General features: G+C 32.9%; 1 protein-coding gene across 3 annotated transcripts; it reads left to right on the forward strand.

Annotated features, from left to right (window-relative positions):
• Window positions 1–266: 266 nt before the first annotated feature.
• LOC141677341 (splicing factor U2af large subunit B-like) lies at window positions 267–10514 on the forward strand. 3 transcript variants are annotated; one of them, XM_074483223.1, is made up of 18 exons: window positions 267–488; window positions 1263–1435; window positions 1771–1872; window positions 3310–3371; window positions 3978–4048; window positions 4139–4183; window positions 4266–4325; window positions 5322–5382; window positions 5486–5598; window positions 6345–6460; window positions 7569–7667; window positions 7805–7880; window positions 8151–8239; window positions 8937–9003; window positions 9086–9178; window positions 9345–9426; window positions 9972–10039; window positions 10140–10514. In XM_074483223.1, exons 1-18 carry the CDS (start codon window positions 408–410, stop codon window positions 10275–10277), a joined length of 1596 nt encoding a protein of 531 aa, XP_074339324.1. In that variant the 5' UTR covers window positions 267–407; the 3' UTR covers window positions 10278–10514. The 3 variants fall into 3 exon arrangements, with proteins under 3 accessions (XP_074339324.1, XP_074339326.1, XP_074339327.1); XM_074483225.1 differs by lacking the exons at window positions 267–488; window positions 1263–1435; window positions 1771–1872; window positions 3310–3371 and adding an exon at window positions 3679–3818 and having other exon boundaries at window positions 3914–4048; XM_074483226.1 differs by lacking the exons at window positions 267–488; window positions 1263–1435; window positions 1771–1872; window positions 3310–3371 and adding an exon at window positions 3698–3818.
• Window positions 10515–12279: the final 1765 nt, after the last annotated feature.

The raw sequence follows: 12279 nt of genomic DNA on the forward strand, positions 1-12279 counted from the left end.
TGTACTACCTACTATTTTGTACTACCTACGTCCCACCATATTCTTTAAGTCTACTATTTGTGCGTGTTTTTAGACTTATATAAAGTATAGTTTCATAATATTTTTTTTAATTTTTTTAAACAAAACTTTTATTCAGAATATTTTTTAAAAAAATATTATAAAACAATGTTTTAAAAGATTATTAAAAAACGTGTCGAAAAATAATGTAGAAAATTTAAGGAGAGAAGTATCATTTTTGGAGAGAATATCATTTAAGCTCTCCAAGTTGTGTCGTACAGGCACAAGTCACAAAAATAATTCCTCTTCTGTTTCTAGGGCTCCATTTCCGAACTCCCTACTTGTTTCTTTCTTTTTGGATCAATTAGGGCAAATTTATATACAATTGGCGTGTGTATAATTAAGAGGACATGTCTCGTCACGATAATCGATACAATGGCGATGGCGATACTGATCAAGGCGCTTCTGTTTTCGAAGATCGACACCAAAAGGTTCTCTTTTTACTCTCGATTCTATTTTTTATTGTTATTTCAGTCATTTTATATTATAATTCGCACAATTGAAGTTTATTTTCTTATAAAGTCTGAATCTTTGAGTTCAGTTTGTGTTTTTTTTTAATTTAATTCTGTTAATATTTAAAAGTAATTCGATAATAATTAGTGTATTAGTGTTTATTTTTATGCTAGAAGGAAAGGAATTAGGATGGCATTCGAGATCGTTGGTTATGAGTAGATGTTCTGGAACTAGCCAAATTCCGTTCTCTATGTAAAGTTTTTGGCGGAATATTTGATAGTGATTTAAGTAAAATGGGATGTATATATTGGAAGAAGTGTTCGGTTTTTTGAAGGATGTTTATTGGGTGTTTATATGGTAGACTCTTGAAGAGAGTGATTTATTCGGTCAAAAATATTTGGTCTTATTCATTTTCTTACGGTGACTTATGAATTTTTGGTATATGTGCTTATTTAGTGAAGCTTCAATCTTGTCAGTAGCCATGTTGGATGTTGAAGTTACCCTTGTGATGTTAAGTGTATATTAATATGTCAAGATAAAACACTTTTTTTTGTCTGACATATAAATACAATTGCGGACAGAAATCATGATTACAACAGGTTGTCGTTGGACTTAAATTGTACAAAGAAAATGACTTGGTTGTTATGACTCCTAATTATGCTTTCTTTTGTTTGACCGCACCTCTTGTACAATATACTTGACTAATTTTGCAATGTAACTTAGTGGCTTGTATTTTTCAATAACCATTGCAGCAAAAATATAATGAGCCAGAACGTGAGAGGTTGAGGACTAGAGAAAGAGATCAAGATAGGGATACAGGAAGGGATCGCCGTCATAGTGATTACCACGATCGAAGTGGAAGAGATGGAAGAGGAAGGGGCAGAAACGAGGATAGTGGTCGCTCCAGAAATCATGATTACAACAGGTTGTCGTTGGAGCTTGCTGTTTCCACATTTTTTTGCTTCAGTTTCTATTCTTTCCATTTCGCCATTGTCATGAAGGACCCAGTTTGTATTTTTGTTTATCTTTTGTTTATAAACAGTTGTAACCCTGATGTTTTTTTCCCCTTTTGTACAAAATATGAAATAGAAGTGAGATGTACAAATGTTTACTCTTCGTAGTGATGCTTACATACCTTTATTTTGCATGCTAATCTTTTGCTTGTTAACAAAATTGAAAAGAACCAGCAGCTCATTTCCACTCACCGAGCATACTCTTTTTCTTGTTATGGATATATTTGTCTGAAAGTTCACTTTGCAGGCACCATGATTATGATCGTGATAAAGAAAGGCATCATAGACACAGATCACGATCCCCATCAGTGGAGAGATCTAGGGACAAATCCAGATCTCGTTCAAAAAGGTCTTTATTTGCATTCTTAAGCATTACCATGTTCCTGTCATTTTCTGCACTGAGAATATTTTTGTTGGCCAATGATTGTGTTTTTTGGCTGATAAGGTTTTAATTTATTTCTTTTCTAAGAGATGGTGCATTATATGTATGTTATATTGTGACATCTGTTTCGGTTATCTATTATTTTGTCTGTCTTTTGTAGTAACATCTGCTTATAGTAATGCTATTTACTTTTCAGTAAATTTAGTCCTGAAAACGTTCTTAAGAATTAGAGCAAGTCCAAGAGTGCCCTAAATTGTTGTCATAAACTAAATTTTGAGGCATCTTGAACAATTAGGTGCTCCAACAATGTCCTAGTAATGCCTTAAAACACTAAGACATTCATCATATGCCTTATTTATAAGGCACCACTTTACATGCCCTATAAGGGACCCCTCCATTTTTTAAACATCACTTTCTTCTCATCTTTTCCCTTCCCTCCAATTATCATTTAAATATATTGTTATTGTAAGGCACAAATATAAGGCATGTTGTTGGAGTTGATGTACAAAAACCTTGTCTTAAACACTAGGAAACTATAATTATTATATTTATTAGGCATTTACTAGGACATTGTTGGACTTGATCTTACGTTGCTATTAGGAGACGATGTGAATATAAAATGAATTTAACTAATATTAAACTTATTTTAAATATCATAAATATGATGCAAGGGGATGCAGATTGCCTTAATTTTGTTTCGTGACAATATAAATAACTGATAAATTATTTTTGTTGTCACTGAAAAAAAAAATTGTTGTCTTTCCATGCATTCGATTAGTAATGCATGATGGTTATAAAATCTGATCAAATCTATTTAAAGCAGACTATCGTCCTCTCTTTTCCAAAATTTTACACGAATCCATCTGTTTGTGGTTTGGGTGGGTTTTTTTTTCATGGTTATCTTCCTTCTGTTGTTGTATATGAAGATCGTATGTTTTCCATGTTTCTTAGAATCAAGTGCTGTTTGAGTTTCCTGGCTTAAATGTCAGCAAAAGTAGCTTAAAAGATAACATGCACATTTTTTTGATTTATAAGTCAGAAATATGGAAGCGCTAATGGTTCCAAAATCCCTTTTCATTCACATTTCAGTATACGTACACGACGGCGTTTGCTATTCTCTTTTGATGGTTAAGTTTTCGCCCTTAGTTGTGAAAACTGAAAAGTGTTTTTTTTTCTGATTTTCATGTTTAACAACTATGTTCTGACCTCTTTGTTCTCGTATTACATAGGACCACAGATGGTTTTATTTAGCGTAGATTGTAGGATTGGGATATTCCGTTGTATTCTATGTTATTGCTTATTAAGTCATGTGATAATTACGTTAAAACTTTGCTGATTAAATGATTGGAATTCAGATGCATAGTGATTATAATATTGTTGTATTATGAATTATTATTTCCACAGCAAGCGGACAAGTGGTTTTGACATGGCACCTACGGCTGCTACCTCCATGCCTGGTGCGCCAGGTCAGCATCCGGCTATCTCATATGCATGCATTCAATTACATTGAAAAGATTATTTCATTACAGATACTCCCCATATAAATATACCGTGTCATGTCTCTAGTCATTATGGTGCATGTACATTTTGTTTATACAACTATTATTGTTATTATTATCATCAAAACTGAGAACAATTGTTGTGTTGTTGTCTGTTGTGTGTGGTTGTTTCTTTGTGTGTTTGTTTATCATTTGCGTAAAGAAGGCAATGTTGGGTTGCATGTCCTACTGTGCTTCACTTGGACATTACATCAGTAGATTATTTTTTCAACGGGGAAGGGATGCTCGATTAGCTGGATCTTGTTCTCCTTCAACTGGCAACCCGTTATATTATGGTAGACTCGCAATTGTTTTCCCAGCATATGAGGTGGAACTTATTTCTTATTTTAGAGTCTCAATGATAAAAAGATTTAGGTATGGATTAGGTTTTTCGTTGAATCTTTTTTTATCTACATTGGTAATAGTAATTCTTTGCTCATAGGGAGAATCTTTTTTATGTGTGCTTGCAGCATGCTATGTTCTTTTGGCTGCGGAATACTTCTTCGGGTATTTACTTCTTACTTTACAATGCAGGCCAGCAGCCAGAAGTTCCTCAAGCCATGCCTGGAATGTTCCAGAATATGTTTCCTTTTGGAACTGCACAGGTTAAGCTCACATACGTCCTGCATTCTAAACTCGTTACTTTTTTGTTTAATCCTTTATGAACTCAATATTTGTATTAACTGGTTTATCAGATGGGAGCTGTTCCCATGATGCCGGCACAAGCCATGACTCAGCAGGTATATTTATAAATTTTTATTTAGTAGACCTTTATTAGGTTTCCACATCTTATGTGCAGCTAATAATCCTTCAATTCTATAGGCTACCAGGCATGCACGCCGAGTTTATGTTGGTGGTCTTCCTCCGCTGGCTAATGAGCAGGTTGTAATAACAGTTATTGAGAACTTACAACTTTTTAAGCTTCGTTTATGTCAGTCCAACCTTATTGTTCACTTTCTACCATGTTTGGAAGTAATGTTTTGATGCAATTGTTGATCTGATATATAGTTGTGTTTTTTTACATCATTTGATTTTCATGCTTTATACAGAGCCAGTAGTCCATAGCTTTCCTCTTATATTATCTTTGTTCCTAGCGGTAGTCCTTCAAAATTTTTAGTTACCCTCGTAGCACATGGTCCCTGTTCTGTTCTGTGGTTTAAATTTGTTAGCAGATGAGAACTAATTGAACTTCATATCACTAAATGGAGTTAACGAGATAGCCTCGATCATAGATTGCATTGTTTTTGCTAGATTAGGGCTCCATTGTAGAATAATTTTGCTTTAAATTATATACTCTTGTTACCAGCATGTTGCTGGATTAAATCAACAAATTCTGTTTCTGAAAGATTCTTTGTCCTGCCGGGTGCAATTATCGTAACAGTTTGGTCACCGCATCCAAAGACATATATATTAAAAAATTCTTTTGTAGTTTTTAGTAGTATTATAACAAATTATATTATACTATGTATTATTGAATAACTCTGTCATCACTGTTTTGATTTGGGTGACAAAGTTTAAAGTGATTAAAGGGAGCCAATGGTAGTTCTAATGTTTAACTAATTACTATTGGTCTTAATAAAAAAGCTAGGAAGACTGCAAAAACAAGTTATGGCCAGACTTTTGGCACCAATGTACTAAATGGTTACCTAATTTTCCGCAAAATCATTTTATTCCTATTGGTATATTGACTTATGTGACAACAGATGGACTTTTAAGTTATATTTCTAGATTTCAAAGAACTTCACACTTTGGTACGGAATAAAAACACTTTATCCGTATACAAATATACATTCTTACCTGTCTGTTTGATATTTGCTAGCACATGTTTAAACTTAACATCCTCATATAATTGAATATTGTTTTTTATATCTGGAGCAGACAATTGCAACCTTTTTTAGCCATATCATGACAGCAATTGGAGGAAATTCTGCAGGCCCAGGCAAGATTAGCTATAAGCATTCTTAATGTTATGCCTCGTTTTCTTGATTCGTAAATAATAATTAGTACTTGGATTAATTTACCTTATAAGGAATTTGGTGTAGGTGATGCCGTTGTGAATGTGTACATTAATCACGAAAAGAAATTTGCTTTTGTGGAGATGAGAACAGTTGAAGAAGCAAGTAATGCAATGGCATTAGATGGGATAATGTTTGAGGTATGCTAAGTTCTGACCCTTGAGCACATATTGTTGTTTCCGTTCTTCAACCTTGTATCCGTTTAAAACAAGTACTTTCAAATATTTAAAGAACACTAAATCTTGTTGTCATCATTAGGTTTATTATTTTGAAGTAGTAGCTACGTCCTCTTACCGTTTAAACAGCCAAGGATGTGCTTTAAGGGAATGACAACTTGGATATCTGATCTTGCAAGACTGGAGAACGTTTTGTATTTTGCCAAATTATTATTAGAAAATGTATTTGTATGATGAAATAACATGGCTAAACTACTACTCCCTCCGTCCCTCCCAATTGTTATCGTTTCTAAGAGTGTGTCTGACACGCATTTTAAGATGAATAGAAAGTATAGTTCTATAACTTTTTTAAAAAAAAATCTTTTTCTGAATAAAAGTTTAAACATTCTATTTTTATTCAGAAAAAGAAAATTTTAAAAAAAAGTTATAGAACTATACTTTATATTCATCTTAAAATGCGTGCCGAACACTCTCAGAAACGATAACAATTGGCTGGGACTAAGGGAGTAATATTTGTATGATTAAATTGCAATGTAATAAAATTAAAGGGTCACGATCAATGTAAAATGACCGAACTAAGTTCTCCACCTTAAATATATTACATACAGGTTGTCTTGACAAAGCACCTAATATGAGTGTGCATTGTTTGCAAAATCTACTTGAAAAGTGATAATTATGATTCTGATATATCCTTTTTTTGGTATTTCTAGGGAGTTTCTGTCCGAGTTAGAAGGCCTACTGATTACAATCCTTCGTTGGCTGCAGCTCTTGGTCCAAGTCAACCAAACCCTCATCTTAACTTGGCTGCTGCTGGACTTACAACGGGGTAGTTATCATTCTATCTTTACTACTGCCTAATTGCAAACAACACGATTAAGAAGTGTACATACTGATTTAGCACGTGCTTCCCTAAAAAAATGAATCAGCTGCTGATACATGGTAATGCCTAGCATTCCAAGTATTAGCAATATTCTATTTAAACATAAGTGAAGTTCAGTTATGAAATGATTCATATGTAAGCATAGTGCATAAAGTGAAAGGAAGAAATAGAAGGTGTTGGCATATAAAGCCAACAAGGGGGTGTATTCAATCTAGATTTTGTAGGATTTTATAAGTTTGGGTGTATTCAAGTTAAATTTCAAAGAATCCAATTAGAATTTGGGTATTTTTAAAAGAAATTTTGAAAATTCCTTTAAAATCTGATGGTATACATTTAAGATTTGAAAAAGTTTTGGAGTGTAGCTAATACGGATTTCAAAAAGTTTTTGAAAATATAGGAGTATTCATTATCCGGATGGTATTCAAAAACTTATTAACTTTTAATGATTTATTATTGAGGATTTCATATGTCTTTTCGCCTTTTTGGAATCCAGCATAAATCCAAGAGATTCTGTTTGATTTAAGGCTCTACTTTGCGTGGGCTATACCAGCCCTGTACAATGTATATCAGCTATAGTCTTTCAAAATCCATCGATTTTAATAATATCTTTAAATTATTTAAAATCCAAATTAGTGGGCCCCTTTTTTCCTCATTCTTAAATCCAATGTCCTCATTCTTAGAGGTCTCCCCGACTTCTTATAGCTACTTACTTTAGGTCGAGGATTTGAAAGATCTGAGAAAGAAAGTAAACACATTCTGATAAACCCTTTATTTCCCGAAAAGAACTGTCAGCTGATGAAAAAGCAACTCAGCTTTCCCTTGCTTCACCAATACGTGCCAAGTCCAATTCTTTTAAACATAAATGGACAGTGATTAATGCGAGCAGGATCCATATTTCAGTTCTCCAAAAGAGAATTAATTATTTGTTTTTATATCCAACAAGTAACCTAATATATTCTGATATTCATGTATATGGTAAAAAGATACAATTTTTACATCATACTTTAGCTATGAGTTGTTGGTTTGTTGTATTAACGTTGACTTCTATTGGTAGGGGGCTAGGTGGAGCTGAAGGACCTGATCGTATTTTTGTTGGTGGGTTGCCATACTACTTTACTGAGGTGCAGATAAGAGAATTGCTAGAGTCGTTTGGGTATGCTACTTATTTGTGTATTTAAAAAAAAGTTTGACGAATAATAAGTTTACGAGTCGAGAAGAGTTATATGACACTGTCAAATGTTACAAACTAAATGTAATTCTGGATTTGATGGATACTTTCAAATTATGCAGACCTTTGCGTGGTTTTGACCTTGTTAAGGATCGTGACACTGGAAACTCTAAAGGATATGGCTTCTGTGTCTATGAGGTGAACCTAAATAAACTCTCATTCGCTGCCAAAATTAAAGATTAGCTATTTTTTTTCAATTGCTTCTGCTATTAAATTTTTATAGCAATTTGTTACTGATATCATGCATGGTCATGCCTGCTAGTACTGCCACTTGGCCTACCATGTTGTGAATACTCGGACCGCCAGTATCCTTGCATCCCTCCATATCATTTTTTGGATTTTGCATATTAAGGTTTCTATATATGCCATTCAGATGTGGATGCTTAACTAATATGTGTTCTTCCCCAGGATCAAGGAGCTACTGATGTTGCATGTGCTGCTTTAAATGGCTTAAAAATGGGTGATAAAACACTTACTGTTCGGCGTGCTACCATCAGGTTAATACTACACTAAAGGGCATAGTTTGAAATGAAAATCGGCATTTTGCGGGATAAAAACCTCTCTGAAGTCTAAAGTGTATACATCATAACTTTGTAGTTGTTACTGAATGTATAGCTATAATTACAAGGAACTAAGAGTAGGTAGTTAATTAAATCAACATGTGACATGCGTATACTTCTAATAGTTCTAGCTATTTTAGCAACCCTTAACACATTTGAATTATTTCCTTGGCTTTTAATTATCTGGGTTCAAGACCACTCCTCAGGCTTTGTAAATGTTAAGTTTTATATGCGTGTTAACAAATCTTTTTAGGTCCAGAGAGCCAGGAACGTTGTGAAACGGACACTAGGCTGATGATATATATATATATACTTTGCAGGTCTCGGAGTATTTCTGAGTTATAAGAGAAACATAATATATCAAGTAGATTCAGTTTTTGTTAAAATTAAAATTAAAGACTTAACCTCAAGACAATCGAAGATATGTTGTCTGCAAGAGGATATATTAGTTGTACTTAAATTTGTCCCAAAACGAATCTGAATTCATTAATAGCAAGAAATTATTAGAAGCTATTGAACAATTAAGGGAATCAACAAAAGAGCCTTTAGTAAGATAAAAATGTTGCACAAGTCATGACAGTCTTCACTGACATAACATAAAGGTTCTCAGTCTTGGCTGTGTTGGTGCTTACAGCAATGGGCAGGTGAAGTCCGAACAAGAAAGTATATTAGCTCAAGCACAACATCATATTGCAATACAGGTATAACTCCAAGTGTTTTTGTTATAAACCTTGTATCCCGTCACTTGTACAAGTGTTTAGCTAATAATGGTTTCTTTTTTAGAAAATGGCCCTGCAAGTTGGTGGTGTGTCTCTTCCTGGAGTAGATACAGACGAAGCTAATGCAACTCCAACCAAAATTTTATGCTTAACTGAGGTATCTTCTCTTTTAAGATTTACACTTTTCTACTGTTGATCAATAATGAAAAAAGACACGATTAGTACTTGCAGCTATTTTACCTTTTGGGCAAGCTTATTTTGATGATTGCATGGTATTCATAAATTCTGTTTGCTCTGACTTTCTATGTTTTGGGGGCATGAAGGTAATAACAGCTGATGAACTGATGGATGATGGCGAATATGAAGAAATACTAGAAGACATGAAGGATGAAGGAGGAAAGTTTGGTATACTTTTCTTTATATAGGCGTATATTGTGTATTTAAACTACTTCACATTTTCAAATTGTGTATTAGATCTCGTTATGGTAGTGTATCTCTATGAATTGAAAACCAAATTAGAAGAGTAAGGATCTGAAAGGATCAAATATATGTACAGGATCATTGTCTCTACAGGATCATTATCTCTGGAAATGAATCTTGGGATTGGGATTGGTTCACAGTAGAGTCTAGTTGCCGTAACATTCATGTAGTCATCTCATTTTTAGTTTGGGCAAGAAATGTTTCTTGGTCAGCAAAGATCTTTCCAAATTCCGCCTGTGATTTGGGTACAATAGTTTGAGTCTAAAATGAGATTGTCTTTTACATATAGTTTAACAGATGTGCATTCTAAACAACTTAAGAATGACGAGCTCGGATAATTGATTACTTGTCCTGTATTGGAAGTAAATGTTATTTTACTCTAACAATAGCAAATGGAACTACTCAAAGTATTATTAAAGAAACTGATCTTCATTGTCATTTACTATTTTATGTATATATGGGTGTTGCAGGAGATCTGATAAGTGTTGTGATTCCACGTCCAAGCCCAAGCGGGGAGCAAATTGAAGGTCTTGGGAAGGTAAGTCAATTCGTTGTTTGGCCTTCAGATTTTTGTCCAGTAAATATATATGTTGATAATGGAATCTAATTGAGCTATATTATGTATCATGTTTTTGCAGGTGTTCTTAGAGTATGCTGATACTACGGGATGTTCGAATGCAAGGGAAGCTCTTAGTGGGCGGAAATTCGGTGGTAACAGTGTCATTGCTGTCTATTATCCCGTAGACAAGTTTTATGATGGAGACTATGGGGCTTAGAAACTGGTATCTTTTCCATGTTTAGGCATATGTCACATTTTCATGATGAGAAACAAGTGAAGGTATCGTATAATGTACCTTTAGTTTGTAATTTGATATTTTTAGATACTAAAAGTGACACCGAAAAACTATTAGTCCTTGTAAGTCATATTAAAGACAACTACATAACTAAATACTGACATATAAGAATATCTTATCCTCTTATCAGCCCAGATTATACTTCAGATTTATTCATCATCAGTTTTGTAAAGTTATTTGGGAAATCTCTGTCCCATTTATTTGGGCCTATCAAGGTAGCTCTGACATTATGTCAAGTTACCAGTTCTATCTCAAGGTGTTGGGAATTGTCATATCTCATATCTTAGAGTTAATTGCAGTTTGCAACCCTTATCTTTATCTTTCATTTAAATTCAAAACAGTATACCTACTTTGTAAAACACAGTTTGCAACCCCTAACTTTCAAAATCAAATACAACATGCATCCTCTTCATAATTTTCAGTTATAAAATTGGAATTGAGGTGTTTAATATTATTTTTAATATTATCTTGTCTAAACTATTAACCAGCCTGCTGTAGAGTGTTCTTTAAAATCCGAACAATTTCACTTGATAAACATAATACTGGTACTTTATCAATTTTCGAATCTCTTTGAAATTCATACATGATAACTATAACTTTGTTGTGTTCATGACCAAAACCAACTCAACGTATATACTGCATTAAGCAGTGCATAGGGTATGATGCGGGTAGATTAATAGTTTCGCACTGCAAACGATTGTTCTAAAGCAATTTTTTTTTTATTCATAGGCAAGTTTACTACTAGGAAACTCAATTATCTGTACGGGTCGATATCACATAGGGGCATAGTCAATGTATTGGCTGTGGGCGGTTGTAATTTTTGTTGAAAATTTTATTTTTGATCCCACTAAATATTTTATACATAATAATAACTTTTAGCTTGATGCCACTAAATTTTACAAATAATTAATTTGTTCCTTAAAACTTTTTCTTTTTTTTATGAATATTTATCTTCCTAATAAATTTCATACCCATCTTGTACTACATGCAAATTGTTAACCCCGGTAACTCAATTTCTAGATACTGTTTTCTGGCCAAGAGTAACAAAACTCCCTTGCTTGACTTTGTTCATATTGTTATTTTATTTTATTTTAATATGAGATACTTTCTGGAAGTAAATAAAAAGTGTGGAGAAGAATTTTCTTCATTTTAGAAGTTCATAATCTAACCACAGAACATAATACTATAATATTCCAAGGAAGGATAACACGTGCAATCATAATATCACCCTTAAAACACAAAAAAAAAAAAAAATCTCGCAATAATAATAATAATAATAATAATAATAATAATAATAATAATAATAATAAATAGAACAAGGTATAAATAGTACGGAAGTGGATCATTTTGGTTAGACACCCATATTAAATTAAGTATCAAAATGAATATTTCATAATACGAACCCTGACATCAAATTTGAGTTTAAATTGATCAAATTTAAAACTTAGTGCAAAATATAAACGTATGACATTAATTATTCTTTAGAATATGAAAAATGCTAGGTAGCTCAAAAAAATTCCAAAAATTTTAATATGTAAGTTGTTAATTTTTCTTATAATAATACAAAATCCACCCTATATAAATATGCCTACTAATCACAAATTAAAAGTTATCATGCATCATATCATTCATGTAATTTGGAAAATTTTGAATAAAATATTTGGGGTAACAAGCATATCTCTTAGAGTACTAATAAATTATTTAAAATGCGTTCAGTAATGTAAAAAAATAATAAACTAATGTAAAATAATAAACTAATGTGAATCATCAAATACTTGGACACAAAATTTTCATTAGTGACGTGAAATAAATTACCATTTATGGTCCCGTTTTTAAAAACTTGGATCAGAAGAAACAACTACCATTTTAAGAGATTCCTCTTATTCATTCAGAAGTTCATTATTCATTCCCACCAATAAAAGTT

This window comes from Apium graveolens, chromosome 8 (assembly GCF_009905375.1).
Source record: "Apium graveolens cultivar Ventura chromosome 8, ASM990537v1, whole genome shotgun sequence".
Taxonomy (NCBI): Eukaryota; Viridiplantae; Streptophyta; class Magnoliopsida; order Apiales; family Apiaceae; genus Apium; species Apium graveolens.

Excerpts from the sequence above, each read along its gene's own strand:
- LOC141677341 (XM_074483223.1), top strand. The coding sequence starts at position 408 with ATGTCTCGTCACGATAATCGATACAATGGCGATGGCGATACTGATCAA. Across the intron at positions 5,383-5,485 it reads AGGAAATTCTGCAGGCCCAG|GTGATGCCGTTGTGAATGTG; the intron begins GCAAGATTAGCT and ends AATTTGGTGTAG. Across the intron at positions 10,040-10,139 it reads AAATTGAAGGTCTTGGGAAG|GTGTTCTTAGAGTATGCTGA; the intron begins GTAAGTCAATTC and ends ATGTTTTTGCAG.